Source organism: Cinclus cinclus, chromosome 1 (assembly GCF_963662255.1).
Source record: "Cinclus cinclus chromosome 1, bCinCin1.1, whole genome shotgun sequence".
NCBI lineage: Eukaryota > Metazoa > Chordata > Aves > Passeriformes > Cinclidae > Cinclus > Cinclus cinclus.
In genome coordinates, this window is record NC_085046.1 from 4,718,242 (window position 1) to 4,733,892 (window position 15,651).

General features: G+C 51.5%; 1 protein-coding gene across 1 annotated transcript; it reads left to right on the forward strand.

Moving 5' to 3' along the window:
* Window positions 1-2,863: 2,863 nt before the first annotated feature.
* Window positions 2,864-15,447, forward strand: CSRNP1 (cysteine and serine rich nuclear protein 1). The gene is made up of 5 exons (XM_062493600.1): window positions 2,864-2,972; window positions 9,856-10,051; window positions 12,316-12,575; window positions 13,046-13,342; window positions 14,334-15,447. Exons 2-5 carry the CDS (start codon window positions 9,880-9,882, stop codon window positions 15,315-15,317), a joined length of 1,713 nt encoding a protein of 570 aa, XP_062349584.1. The 5' UTR covers window positions 2,864-2,972; window positions 9,856-9,879; the 3' UTR covers window positions 15,318-15,447.
* The last annotated feature ends 204 nt before the right edge of the window (window positions 15,448-15,651 follow it).

Below are 15,651 nucleotides of genomic sequence, written 5' to 3' on the forward strand. Positions count from 1 at the left end.
AGAAAACGGGCAACCTGGGGGTTGCTGGCAGCCTTTCCAGCTGTTTTCCAGGATATCACCTTTTCCCCATACCCTGGGTTACCCTGAGCCAAACTCAGCTCGGAGAGGGCAGCAAGTGACCCCCCCCTCGGCCCCACAGACACTGTTAGAGACAGGTGACATTACACCCTGATCTAGTCCCATCGAAGCTCTCTGGATCCTCAGGGGCTGTGTGGTGACACCTCCCTGGCACCAGGACCTGATTTGGCCTGAGCCCAGGGCGACTCTGGGTTTGGTGGGGAGGGTGTAGCCTGTGAGACCGAGGAAGTGAGGAGCCAGTGTACAACCTGAACTTGGCCACCCTCGACCCAAACCCCAAAGAGGAAAGCCTGCATGCATGACATCTTCCTGTTAGGAAATATTAATCACGGCCATGTCCAAACATGGTAAGTGAAACCTCAGGGAAACCACTCCTTTGGCCATCGAGGGCTGTGTGCTGGTATATTCAGGAAAGCCCTTGTGCCTCAAAGACAGGACCCACCCGTCATCAGGGCACCACCTCGAATTATGGATTACCTCCCCGACATTTGAAGCAAAATCTCAGCTCATCTCTCCTGTGCCTCTGTACCCAGCTGTTGTTTCACGGGCTCAGGAGACAGCCATGGGGTGAGCCAGGTAGAGGGATGAAGCACCTGGAGAGGAGAAGAATCACCCAGCAGGAAAATCAGCTTGAGGATGTTCCAGCTCACCCTCGCCCTTGCAGTGGTGTTGTTCTGGTGACCAGTAGGGATGTCATTCCCACAGGAATCACTGACACGCACCTGGGCAAGACCAGAAGTGAAAATCCTGATGGCACCACTTCCCATGAGACACCTGTATTAAAAAAACAAACAAACAAAACAAAACCAAAAATAACAAGAAAAATAAAAGAAAAATCATGAGATGCATCCTAATAGGCTTACAAGTAAAATAATGCTCCTGGAAAGAAGCTTCAGCACTCTGGCTTGCAGCACTGGGTGGGCAGCCTTTTGGAGCTAAGGAGCCCACAATGGAGCACAGGAATAATCCCACACACCCCAATCCAGCTTCTTCCACCCTCTAAAGCAAGGCAAATCCAACCTGACTCCCAGGTCTGGATCACAACCCCCCAGGGGCCAAAACCATATTTGGGGCCAATTCTCGCTTGCCGGCCTTGCTTTTGGACCACAACCCAGTGTGGAGGCTGAGCTTCGATTGTGGAACTCAAATGTATTATAGGGCTCAAATTCCTTGTGGCGGCCACATCCTGCTTGTGGATCCTTGATCCCTGTGGGACCAACCAAGCTGTGAGGCTTTAATTCATTCCAGGCTCCAAGCTTTTCTCATGGGTCCCAAATTACCTGTGATGTCTGTTCTGGGATTCAAGCCTTGACTGTAGGTCCCTGTCCATCTGTGGGGTCCAGACATTTTCCAAGGGTCAAGTCTGCTTGTGGATCCCAAACCATTGTGGGGTTCAAAGCCTCTGTGATGACCAAATCTCACAAGCTTTGCTTATGAGTCCTCAGCCCCTTGTGGGCTCCCAGCCCTTTGAAACAGCTGCATCCATTTTGGGGAGTCCAAGTTGTGCCTTTGGGTTCCCAATCCCAGACAGAGATCCAAGCCATTTGTGGGGTCCAAATCCCTTTCAAAGCCCAAGCCTACTCGTGGATCCCAAGCTCCCCGTGGGACTCAAATCTGTTTGTGTGGGTGGCTAAACCTTTGCAAGGCTCAAACCCCCTGTGGGACCCAAATGTGTGTCAGGGTCCAGGCTTTGCCTGTGGGTACCCAATCCTCCATGGGCTCCAAAGCCCTTGAAGCACCCAAACCATTTTTGGGGTTCACATATGCTTCAGGTTCCCAAGACCCCTCTGGTACTTAACTGCATCTTGGAGTCCAAGTTGTGCTCACAGGTCCCAAATCCCAAACTTTTGCAAGGGCCCAAACCCTCTGAAAGGTCCAAATCCCTTTCAGGTTCTGAGCCTGCTTGGGGGTCCCCAGCCCACTGTGGTGTCTGAATCCATTTTGGGGTCCAACCTTTGCCATGGAGGTATTCAAATCCTTGTGAGATCCAAAGCCCCTGTGGTACCCAAATCTGTTTTGGGGTCCAAGTTTTCCCTGTGGATTCACAGCCCTTTGTGGGTTCTGACATTCTTGAAGTAGCCAACACCCTCATGTTCCAGGGTCCCCAGATTCCTGTGTGCCCAAACGTGTTTTGGGATCCATGCTGTCCCTGTGGTTCCCCAGCTCCCTGTGGGACACAAATCCATTTCGGGGTTCTCAGCACCCTATGACCACTTGGAGGCCAAGCATTATGTATGGCTTCCCAATCCCTCATAGTATAGATACCCCTGGTTGGGACCTAAACCCATTTGGGGTCCCCAGCCCACTTTGGGGTCCAACACGTCCTTGTGGTTCACTCAGCCCCTTGTGAGACACAGCTCCCCCGTGGGACCCGCAGCGTTGCGGGGCGATGTGGAAGGATGCGGGGCGGTGCGGAGCGATGCGGGGCGGTGCGGGGCGGTGCGGTGAGGGGAGATGCGGGGCGGTGCGGGGCGGTGCGGAGCGATGCGGGGCGGTGCGGTGAGGGGAGATGCGGGGCGGTGCGGGGCGGTGCGGAGCGATGCGGGGCGGTGCGGTGAGGGGAGATGCGGGGCGGTGCGGGGCGGTGCGGAGCGATGCGGGGCGGTGCGGGGCGGTGCGGGGCGGTGCGGTGAGGGGAGATGCGGGGCGGTGCGGGGCGGTGCCTCCCGCCGCTCACTGACTCAGCGCCCCGCCCGGCGGGGGCAGGAAGCCGGGCGGGCCGGCCGGCCCCGCTCCTGTCACCGCCTGCGTCAGAGCCCGGAGTTTTCCACTGACGGAAAAGGGCAGCGCGGGGCGGCGCAGCCCGGCCCGGCCCCGGCAGCGGAGCGGGAGGCGCCGCGCCAGGCACCGCCGCTGCAGCCGGAGCCGCCGCTCCGACACCGCCGCCGCCGCAGGTAGGGATCGCCGCGGGCAGCCGGCGCCGGGATGGGCACGGGGGGAGACGGCGTGGGGGGCGAGGAGGAGGAGGAGGAGGAGGCGGCTCGCGGTTCACCACCGGGGGCTGCGGGGTCCGGTCGGTGCCTGCCCGGCGCGGGGTTCGGCCGCCCGGAGCCGGCTCGGAGCCGTCCCGCCGGCCGGGGGTCGCTGCCGGTGCCCGCCGCTCGTTCCCGGCGGTCGCGCCGCCTCGGCGCCGTCTGGCCGCGCTGCTCCTGCCCGCGGGCGAGCGGAGCCCGGCGGGGCTGCGGCTGGGACTGAGCCGCCGGGAAGCTCCGGGACCCGCCGGGACAGCGGGACGGCGTTCCTCGGGGGAAGGGGTGGGGGTTTGCTGCGCCCCCGACCCGCGCTTTGCCATCGGCTGCGCTGAACGGACGCCCCAACACCTTTATAATATTTATTAGGAGTAGCGCCGAGTTCCCTTCTCACCCCCGCCCCGCTAAGTCCAGGCTCCGCTCCGTCCCCACGGCCGCGGTTCCAATTTTTTGATGTTGAGAGAAAGGTTGGGGGGGTGGGGGGAGCCTTGCCGGCTCGCTCTTCCCCAAATCCGCCCGGCTGGGGATGCTTTCCCGTCGCTACAGCAACACCTACCGACGGGCGCACGGAGGGACCGACGGGCGGACAGACGGAGCGGGGCACCCCCACACCCCCTGCCTCCCGAAATAAAACATCGCGGCTTTTACAGCCCACCTAAAAAAAAAAAAAAAAAAAAAAAAAAAAAGAAAAAAGAAAAAAAAAGGAGGAAAAAAAAAAAAAGGATGCCCCGTCCCCCCGCCCCCGGCTACTAAGTTTTCTCAGGTTTTTATAATTTTCTTTTTGCCGGCCCACCCCCACTCCCTCTTCTACCCCCGGCATCCCCTGAAGTGTCTGTCACCTCCGAGTTACATAATGTCGCTGTAGGAAGAAGCTGACACACAGGGACAGCCCTTTCCTAAAGCAGCTCAGCCTTACTAACGCCTGGGATGCCAACGCCTGGGTGGGATGGATGGAGAGAAAACCCTCACGGCCCTTCGCAAACCTCGAAGTCACAGAATGAGGGAATCCTTAAGGCTGGAAAAGCCCTCTAAGATCCCCGAATCCAACCCTTAACCTAGCACTGCCAGATTAAGTCTTGTCATTTGTTACCAGGAATTGATCACCAATTATTATTGTATTACTTTATTTTTAAATGAAAATTATTTCAGTTTTCCTCTGCTGAGCAGTTTGCAGATGTAGCCCGTCAAGGTGTGTGTGTGTGTGTGTGTGTGTGTGTGTGGGGCGGGGTTATTTTCAGGATGGTTGGGTTTGTTCTCCTGCCGGAGAGACTCCGCAGCTCCCGGCAAAGGCTTTAATAATTCAGCGCAGGAAATGCGTGCGTATATATAGCAGGGAAGGTAACGCACAGCGTGTACCTACAGGAGGACAAATATGGAAACCTGGTGTGAATTATTCATGAGGTGTGATCAAATAGAGGATTTTCCTAGACAAAGCGCACTTCGCCGTTTTCCTGTTTGTTACAGCACAATCTGCACCGAGTACATCCAAACCTCCTTTCATTTTGGGCCGTGTCAGATAACCTTTCATGTATTTGCTGAAATTTCTTATTTGCCTTTCAAGCTATCAGCAAGAAGTAATGGGTTGCTAGAAAAATCTGACAAGCCCTTCTTTTTTTTCTTTTTTAATTTGCGGCCTTACAAAAATTAGGAGATGGAGTAAACACTTCTGCTGCTCTTTCTGGGAAGGTTTTTTGCCTGTTCAGTCTCTGACAGGAGCATAAACTCGTGGTGCTACGGACTGATTCATGCTCCCACTCCGCAGCACGACGTACTTTGGGTTTTGCTGTTGCATAGTAGGCAGAGGCTATTTTTAACCGGAGCAAGGTTATGAAACCTTAGACCCAGCTGGGTGAAAATAATCTGGTCTGAACTGGAAAGCACAGCATTATGTGGCTGGGAACACGCGTGGGACTGTCCCCTGGAGGGTCCTGGTGGAATGATCCCGCTCCCCTTGGAGCTCCGAAACTGGGAAGTGCTGTCATCGGGAGGCTGTCACGGCGGCACAGGGAAACCACTTCAGTAAATAGGCAAAGAATTAAAACAGTTAAATGATCGAGCAATGAATCAGTGCTGATAGTGTGGCGATTATTAAATAAGCCACTGCTGTTAGGCTGCAGATTTCTGGGATAGCTGAGTGGGATGCTCAGCTCCGCAGCACGTTTTGGTGATTCTCACACCGAGATCTCTTTGCCCACAATAAACACCAACCCCAGCGACTCCGCCAGCTGCCATCGGAGCCGTACCTGGCTGAAATATGCGGTGGTGTTTTTTAAACTAATATTTACTCCTGCTAGACCTGCACAGCCACTGCGGCTCTGGGGGAGGGAGCGGGAGCTGCTCTGACTCACGGCTCAGCGCGGTCCTGAACTCGCTCCCGGCGCCCGAGCCGCGTCCCGGTGTGCTGGGGAGAATCCACCTTGGTGTGCTCGAATAAGCCCACTTTGTCCTCCTGGCCCGCAGGCAGATGGCCGAGCCTTAAAGTCAGCAAACCAGCTCAAAAAGTCACTGGAAAACAAATAGTTTTAGTGCACCGTGCTGAGTGTTGGGGTCGGAGGGGTTGTTGTTTTCTTGGTGCTCCCCAAATCGCTTGGCAAAAGAAACTTTGCTTTCAGTAACTCGTGCACAGATTTGGGATCCTTCCATACTTTAGGATGCTCCACCGACATAACCCCCGAAATTTGAAATATTCTCGCTCCTGGGTGTTCTCCTGCAATACCATGGGAATTGTGGCCCAAGCAAAGGCAGCTGCTGGACTTGCTGCGAGGAGTTTGCTTTGCTTTGCTTGCCCTGCTGCGATCTCCTGGCACTTCAAAGCACATCTACAGCCCCAAAATGCAACATTGAAACATCTTCTCCTCCTAATTCTGCCCAAAGCCGGGATGCCTCTTTGTGCAGTCTCCTGGAGAGGGGACGCTGGTAGGGGTTTTTAGTTGCCGTCCTCTGCACTTGGCTAAACAAATGCCGAACCTTCTTAAATCTAAATTACTCGAAATATTTACTGTTGAGACGTCGTCCAAGAGGAGGATAGTTAAAACATTAATTCCTTGCATTCCAGTGTATTAGGGCTTTACCCTGCAACTTGCTGGGCGCCAGAAATGGGACTTTGCAGATTGGATTCCCTTCCCCCAGCTACACTGCTCCCATCTATTCCCCCCCACCCAAACTTTAATGTTTTAGAAAAAAAAAAAAAAAAAAAAAAGGGGAGGGAGGGAGAGAGAAAGAAAGGAATGCACATCTGGGCTAAATATTTGTTAGAAAGTATTCCCAGGATAGTGGGAGTTCTGGTGCCAGAGAGGAATTCCTGCGGGTTTGATCCATTGCATTATGTACTTGTTCCAAAAGCTGTTTTCAGTAAAATAGATGAGTAAGAAGTCTTAGCCAAGAACAGAATGTCTTTTTTGGCAACTGAAAGGAAGATAGGATTATTTTATTTCAGGTTATGTAAAAAAAAAAAAAAAAAGAAAAGAGGGAGAAGGTGGTAAAATCTGCACTCGATGGTGCCTGCAGAATTTGCAATGACAAACTCAGATATAGATGTTTATTTTTTTCCATGCTGCTGTGGACATATTTTTGGGACTTGCTTGTAAAAACACCGTTGTGAGTTTAAGGTTCCTTGCAAAATTACTGCAGTTAAAATATCCCCATTGTGTCTGAATGGGCCTCTGGGCTTTTTTGGCTGAGTGGCCGGTGGCCTCAGTGACATGGCATTAAAGGCAGCATCCAAATTGCTGGTGTGAATTCTGTCTCCACATGCCAGGGTGAGGAAGGGGAGCAGAGGGTCATCCTGGCTTTGACAGTAAAATGCCCATCTGGAGGATTTTTGGGATAGGGTAGACACAGACACCCATAGGTGCAGCTCCACTACATCGCTCCTGAGAAGGATTTGAGAACTTGACTTGGAAAACGTTGCAGCCATAAATCAGCAATGAGGGGGAAGGTGTAACAGGAGAAAATTGCTGTATTTTGGCTGGTGGGCAGCAGGTTCACCAGCTTTTTCCCATTAGTTGAGAATCCTGTTTGCACAACACTTCCTTTGCATTAACAAAACAATAGGTGTCTTGAAGAAGACAGCCTGCCAAAAGTGGTTTTTTTTTTTCCCCCCCTATCCATTTGGCTCATTCTCATAGATGGGGAGCTGCACACACCTCCCTTCATCCTCCTGGCTGATGATAGTATTTAAAAAAATAAATAAATAGAATTGCACCATCTCATGCACAGCTTGCCTTGGCTCTGACTTGGTGTTTATGTTAGCTGGGTTTGCTGGCTGGAGGAGAGCGCTCTGCTTTCCCTGTGGGGTTGGTTTGAGGGGGATGTGGTGCAGCCCCTGATGGGCTGTTGGGGTGGCAGGTGACCTGAGCATCAGGGCTGCTGCATCTTTGGTTCAGACCTGGGAGTTATCCCTGTCTCAGCAGCATGACCTTGGCTGCTCCAGCACCCTCAGTTGTCTCCCACAGGACTTGGATGTGGTCAGCATCGCATCTCTGAGGGTGTTTGCTGTTGGACATGTGTCCTACAGGCATTTTAGGGAGCTGGTTCCTCCCTCCCTTGGCTATAGTGGCATCCCTCACTGTCATCCCTCGCTGTCCTTTGGAGCGTTCTCTCTGCAGCAGGAACTGAGGCTCTTGCAAATCATGACTTATTTTTTTGCAAAGTTTTTGCCTGTTCCAGGTAGACAGTAGGGTCTGCAAACCTCTGGCTGCAGCCCAGGCTTTGATTTGTACCCCTGCCATGGATTTGGAGAGGTTCTTTTCTCCTGGTTGTTTCTTAAAGCAAACATGAGACAGAGCAGGAGGCACATACACAAAAATAATACAAATTAAATGTTTGTTATTCGCTGTTTTGTGGCTGCCTGTGAGCTCTGCTTTGCCATGGAGCAAGCAGGAAAGGGGTTAATCCAGGTGTTGGGTAGGACATGTGCTGCTGGGGCTGGAGGGTGGCCAAATCCATCTTCTCTGCATCTATTTTGGATTAAGGCCAAAAAAACAACAACCCCTCTGTGGCAAAACCACCTGCAGCTCCAGGTCTGTTGAGGAGGAGGAGGGATGGAGGGATGGCTTCTCCCCAGGTTCAGCGGGACGTGCTGGCCCTGTAAGCGTGCCTTGCAGCGAATGATTAACTTCTCCAGGCCAGGGAAGTGCTTCATCCAGGGACTTTTTTGACCTTTTAGGTGACTATTGTCTCCTGGGAAGCTGGTGGTAAACATAATTAGGGAGGGTTGGTGCAGGGCTTGGAAGGAACTGTGTGTGCTCCTGTCCTGCAACGTGATACTGCTTGGTGCTCTCGGGACACTGAAAATCCCATCGGGGGAGGTTCTAATACTGGTGTGGTGTCTGTGCTGCCTCCTCAGGTCTGTCAGAAGGACAGGTTTAGTGGTTTTTGTTTTGTATTGTTTTTTTCTTTTTCAGGGACTGAAATTAACTTCAGACATGCAAGCGGAGTGAAAAGTGTTTGGGTTGCAAAGAATTAATTTGGCCAGTGAAGAAGTTTCCTGTGGTGGGAGGGGATGTGGACTGGGTGTCTGGCACCCCTGTATCTGCACTGTCACCATCCCAGGGCTGCCTACTGTCCCAGCATTATCCAAATTCTAGGGATGTTTTAGCTTTTGTGTATTATGGGGTGGCTGGTAGCATCCTACATTGCTGGGGCTCTCCCCTCCTTGCTGGGGCTGCATCCCTCCCACTGTGGTTGTGCCTTACAGCCTGGTGAGATGGGGTCAGAGCAAGTCACCCCTCGGGCAGCAGCCTGGCTCTCAGCTCTGGGGATGGCTCACTGGCTCCCAAATAAGCTGGTAGTGGCTTCTGCAGGAGCAGGGGGAGCTGAGGTGGTGTTGGCAGAGTCTAAAAGGTGGAATGATCCACTATCTGTGCAGGAGCATCCCAGGTTGGGTGGGTGCTGATGTCCACTAGAATCTTAGAATATCCTGAGTACAAGGATCATCGAGTCCCAGCTCCTGGCTGTGCACAGGACCACCCCAAGAATCCCACCCTGTGCCAGAGGGCCTTGTCCAAACTTACTGTAGGCAAAGCCTGGAGCTTTTGTGGTTTTATTTCGTCTCCCAAATTTGCACAAACTTTCTAAAAAGAAAAGTTTAAAAGATGCAACGCAGTTATTTTTGGCTTTCTTTCTTTTTTTTTTCCTTTAAGATGAGCAGGGACAAAACATGCAGGAAATTTAGGAATCTAGGCAAGTACAGAGCTCCTTTGTTTTTAATTAGCTGCGTTGTTTTTAATTGCTTCTGTGCTTGATACATAACCCAGCCTAAACAAGAATAGCTTATTGAATGGGGGACTGACTATGAAAGGCACCGTGAGGAGAAGGGCTGTTCTTCACAGTTGATATATTTGTATTTCAGTGCTTCATTTAATAAGTCTGTTTCCCCGGGGGGCTGTAGCAAGTAAATCATGCCAACAGATTGTTTTCTGCAAACTGGCTTATTTTTGTAATTAGCAAGACGTTAAAGCTGTAACTGCATAGAAAGCGATCTGGGTGAGGAGTGAACATAAAAGAATTAGTAAGCAAAATGTAATCCTTACTGTTTGATGACATTTGTGTTGATTGGATTGGTTTCTGGACGGTTTGTTGTTTGGGATAGTTTCTGCAGTGTTGTAAAATGGGAGAGATTCACAGGTGTGCACAGTGAGTGTGGTAAGATGAGGTGTTTTAGGGATAGCACTTTTTGGGAATCACATCTGCAGGGCCAAGTGGATCTGATGGGGAAGCCTTATTGGGGTTTCAGCTGTCCTGCTCATCAGCAGAAGCTTGACAGGAATTTCCCTGTATCATGTTGCTTTTTTCCTTTGTTTTCCAGTTATATGACAAAAACGGCGTCACCATGAGTGGAGTACTGAAAAGGAAGTACGAAGAGCTGGGGGATGACAGCACCTACTGCTCCTCCTCCTCCTGCTCCCCCCTTTCCTCCTCAGCATCCTCAGGCTGGGACACTGATGAGGAGAATTCCCGTGGAGAGCCCAAGCCCAGCTCTGCCTTAATATCCAGCTTCACCCGTGAGTACCTCTGGCTTTCCCAGGATCAGCCATGCTTCTGCATGGGATTTTTGTAGGGTGGTGGTGGGTCATCACCACACAGAGACCCCCTTGGGGCACACTTTTATGGGTAGAAGTAGCTGTGGCACCCAGCTGCCTGTCATGACACTGATTTGTAATCATCCATCCTCCTCACAGTGGTCTTCTTCAGCCCTTTCTTCCAGTATTTATTATTCCTTAAGAATAGTTTTGCTGAAGTCCAGGTTTCCAGGAATAGAAACCCAAGGATGGCTGTGCAGAGGCATGTGGGTGCTTCCAAGCCTGTGCTGCGGGACCACCCCACCAACCCTCAATTCACTGTCAAGCTGTTTCACAGGCAAAACCTAATCAGACAGTGGAGGCCTGTAATGCTACTTTTAAAAAATTATTAACCAGTAGCATAATTACCATTTCAGAACTTGTTTCCTACGTAAATTGGGTACTTTGCCAAAGAACATGACACGTTTGACATTGCCTCCGCTGCTAGTACAGATAAAAGCTATTTTGTTTTCCCAGCAATGTAAGTTTTGAGAGCTTTTAGGAAAACACACAGAAGGCAGTGTTGTAAAGCCCTTTATCTGCTGTGTGAAGGGAAAAATAAAAAGTACAATAGAGGAACATCTTCATGGAGGAGAAATATTCCAACCTAGTAAATTATACTGAACACCCACTGCATATAGCAGTTAAGGTCCACTTAGCAGACATACACAAACACACAGTGGTCTGAAAAGGCTTTAGAAGTCTTGTAATAATAAAGAGTCTCATTCTTGCTTGTCTTCCCAGGTTTTGTGGCAAAACAATGAACTTTTTGTATTCTCTGGCTCAATTGGAAAAGGGTCAGGAATGGGAAAACAATTTCGGAGGAGGGGTGCAGGGAGAGAGAAGCAAATGCCAAAGTGCAGCAGCTCGACCGATAGATGATCGTGGTGGTTAACTTGCCTTCTGATAAAGAGCTCATGTTTTAGGAGATTGAGTCAAGGTTATTGTGAAAATGCAACGCACAGTGCAAAGATATGATCAGAGTGACTGCAGGGCCCAGTGTGAACCCCCAGCTATTGAGCAGAAGCTGCTGACACAGCTGGGTGACCACTTCTTTTTTCTCTCTTTTTTTCCTTTTTTTTTTTTTCTTTTCACATGAAACTGAAACAGTATATTTTGGCAACTGAGACCTGTGAAATGTAGGTGCAGTTAACTGTCCAGTCTTGCCCTTTCACAGCCTTTGGGGCCCACCAAACCAGCTGAGCCCCTCGGGTTGTTGCAGTCTTTTCCTTGGGTCCCACTGTAAGGTTGCTTGTGGTGCTGCCTCCCAAAGAGCAGGGCTTGGTCCCAGCTCTGCAGCAGTCGCCCATCCTTTTTGGGTTATTTTCTTACATGGAGGCAACCAAAGCACCCATGCATCAGCAGAGAATGGGGACAGAATTACCTCCCCACCACAAATTTGGGTGTAGCTGGCTCTTATTCCTGCCACACTCATGGAAACTCGCTGACTCTGAACCTGCCCTGACTAATTAGTCCCCCTCCATCTACTGTGTTTGCACGTGCAGATGTGCAGGGCCAGCTATCTCTGGAGAGGCTCTGCTGTAAGTGGTGTGTAGCATGTTTCAGCAGTTTAAGATAAACCAGAGTCATGTTTACCCGGGGATCACCTGCTCAAAGATTAACATCTTTGCAGCTGCTCTCAAATGAGTCTCTTGAGAATAAACCATAGATTCAGAGTTCCTCCCAGTGGATGGTGAAAGGAAGTACCAGAAAAAGCAGCTATTGGGCTATTTTCTGCCCTGCCACAAAAGCTGGAGCCATGAAGCACTGGGAATGCCAATGGCCCAGCATCCCAGGAGCAGACCAGGGGCTCCTGAATGTGGGGCAAAGAGGATTTAGAGAGACAGATGTGTAGGATGGCTGGTTGCTTGTTCGTTATGCTGTGCCACCTGTGAAGAATGAACAAATGGATGTTCCTGGGGGAAGTCAAGCGGGAAGGAGAAGCAGCAGCCACCTCGTAGGGTGAATCTCATCGGGGATTCTGCTGCAGTGGAGCTTGGCTGAGCTTCCTCTCCATCCTCATCCCACCTCCGCAGTGTTAGCTCCTAAAACACCATCAAGCAATGCTGTGGCCTTGTCCCATTGTATCCCTGCTGAGAGAGTAATTGCTGAGAGCGTCCTGCCTGTTCATAATATTTCTATTCCATCTGCAGCGTGGCAGCACTGACTTAGTGCTTTTTCTTTTTTTTTAATTCTCCCCTTTCCAGCCACATCAATCCTGAAGAAATCCAAGCGACTAAAGAAGAACAATGTGGAGTTTGACCGGGTCACTGTGTTTTACTTCCCACGCTGCCAGGGCTTCACGAGCGTGCCTAGCCGTGGGGGCTGTACCCTGGGGATGGTGAGCAAACACAGCTCCTCCCGGCAGTTCACATTGGCAGAGTTTTCAAAGGAGCAGGAAAACATCCGTCGGGGCAAACTTGAAGAGAAATTAAAAGAGGAGAAGTTGGAAGCGTTGAAATGGAAAGTAAGTTAGAGGCGTGGGGCTGGGTTGATGAGGAGCTGGTGGATGTTCTTAGTTAAGTGGCCAGTTTTTAATAAGAGCCTCTAAGACCTGGGGGCATCAATCCTTAGGTCAGTTTGGGTCTCCAAAAACCACAGGCTCCAGTGGGGGATTTTCATTTAGTTCTCTGCCTTTGAAAAGTGAAAAGACACAGAAGACTCTTTTGCTCTTTTGGTGGTACCTCTTTGTCCTGGAATCCACTTGAGACTCTTCTTGGCATCTCCCAAAGTCTTTTAATTTCTGATTTAGATACTTGATATCCCAGGACTCATCCCCAGTCAGGTGTCAGGTCTTTGTGGGCTCTTAGATGTTGATCCTGAGATTGGCCACCATGGGAGAGAGGTTATTCCTTTCTCGTTTCTCTTCAGCTGGGGCTTCCAATGGCTCTGAGTCCCAAACAAGCCCCAAACGCTTTGTCCACTTTTTGCCCTCAGCTAACCATGAACGGCACAAAGGAGTCTGAAGAGGCCAACCAGCTCACCATCGAGGACATCTCCGACGACGACATCGACGTCAGCAACGTGGACCTGGAGGATGGCTTCTTCCTGCAGCCCTACCCCGCCAAGAAGAGACGCGCGTTGCTGAAGGCCATGGGGGTGAAGAAGATCGACAAGGAGGAGAAGCGGGAGCTGCACAGCATCCGTCTGTCCCGGGAGGACTGCGGCTGCGACTGCCGCGAGGTCTGCGACCCCGAGACCTGCAGCTGCAGCCTGGCAGGCATTAAATGTCAGGTACAGCCTCACCCCTGGGCACGGGGGGCACGCCACGGCTCCGGCTGTGTGGTAGAGCAGGGGGGTGTGAGCAAGTTGGACAGATTTGGGGCAGCCTTTAAAGTCATCTGCGCTTGGAGGTGAGAAAAGCTCTTGGAGCATCATTCCGACTGCAAGGCAGACACGGCTCTGAAGCATCCTCTTCCCAAATCACATGTGCAACCATCCCCACGCTGCCAGTGCCTGCAGTGAGAATGTCCCCTCTGTATGTCCCCATGAGACCCATACCTGCTTGATCTCCTGTTGGAGGTGGGCCACGTGGGAGTGCTTGCAAGGAAGTGCTACTTGCTCCTCACACGAGGCTGAGCTTTCTCCCCATCCCCCAGGTTTTATGCTTAATTCTCTTTTCTTTTGGTGTGTGTCACAAATCCCAGTGCGCTCAGGCAAACGTGGGAGTGTCAGCTGAGCGTCAGCCCACAGCGAGCTGTGCAGGCCACCTGCACAGTGGGATAATCCCCCTGTATTCAATCAGTGAGTTCTGTTTTTCAGGGTGTTTTTGCGGGTGGCTGCCCAGCTGTATTTTGGGAGCCTCATTCCCTAATCTGGGTGCCGCTCGCTCCTGGTGCCATGTTTGGAGGCTGGGGGCGGCAGAGGTGGGCGCACACAGGTGCTTCATGTGTGTCACAGCCCCCCTCTAGTGGCTGCTGCAGATCAGATAGTGAGATCATTAAATAGCAATAAAGAAAATACTCACTTTTCCCTCTTTATGTCTCCTTTTGGACCATTATATTTTGCTTTTTCTGGCATTTTTGAATTTTCTTCACTTGTACTGAAATCCAACGTTTTGTGACACCTCTTCAAAAGAGCAGCATGTCATTTTTCTTTTTTTCTTCCTACTTTTAAACCCCTCAGCTGTTATTTGGTTTCTCAGGGCAAACGAGTCACAGACAGTTTTGGGTTTTGGCCACTGGGCTCAATCCTAACCTTCCCCCTCTTCTTCTTCCTGTGCCAGATGGATCACACCTCCTTCCCCTGTGGCTGCACCAAGGACGGCTGTGGCAACACTGAGGGCAGGATTGAGTTCAACCAGGCCCGCGTACAGACACATTTCATCCACACCATCATGAAGCTGGAGCTGGAGAAGCAGCAGCAGAGCAGCGAGAAGGTGGCAGAGGCTGAGCCCCCTTTCCGGGAGCAGCTCGCTCCGCTGGGATGCGCGGCAGGGAAGGGCTCGCTGGAGGAGCGCGCGGTGCCGCTGGCACCCGCCTTCCAGTTCAGCCCCGACCTGGAGGCCCTGGGGGAGAACAGCTGCAGCAGTGACATGACAGACTCCTCCATCTCCTCCCACCCCAGCGAGGACCTGGAGGAGCCCTACGAGAGCCTCCCCTCCGACAAATCCCAGTCGGACGTGGACGACGACGGCTTGGCGCGCATCCTCCACTTCAACGACTCGGATGCCGAGGAAGAGAGCAGGCGTGGCCAGGATGACCTCGGCTGCTTCCACCCCACTGACTTCTTCATCGAGGACCACGGCAGCGAGGCCAAGCCTGTCCCTGGCCACTTGTCCCACCTCTCGGAGTGCCTGGATGAGAATGCCAACCAGGACAGCGGGGGTTTGCTGGAGGATGCAGCCCACGTGAGGTGCGATGGGCTGTCCTGCTGCGCCTCATCCTCCACTGAGCCCTGCTCCAAGAGCTACGCCGACCTCAGCCTCTCCTCCGATTCCTTGGATTTCTTCCAGTCTTTCTCAGACTATAACTTGGGACCCCTTTACAACTCCTTAAAGGAGTATGAGAACCTGGATAACTTCTCAGCGTTACAGTTTCAGTTGCCTAATTTCCCTGGCTTCCCACAAGCCGGAGATCAGGGCTCCTGTTTCTTGGAGTCCCTGATTGGTTTATCTGAATCCGTCCCTGAAACCCCAGCCCCTTTCACAGACAATCAACTTTTGGAGGATGCCATCAAGTCATCGCTGATGGAGACAGTGAAAGTGTGAAACACCCATGTGGCTCAGGCAGGGACTGACACCGAAAGGAAAACAGGAACAGTTGGACAGGCAAGCTTTCACTGTAAGGATGGTGTGCTACTCAAATATAAGGAGGAAAAAACAGCAACAGCAGAAGACTTTCTAAGCAAATTAACTATTTTTGGTCTTTATAGAACGTGGACGTTTTGACATACTGCAGCTACAATCAGTTCTCTCGCTGTTTGTGCAAAAATTTCTAAACTTTGATGATGGGGTGGGGAAGGGAGGGAGGGAGAAAGACTTTCACATGAGAATTCCTTTGTGTTTTGTATGAAAAGACCTGTTGAGAAATACTCCTCACTAA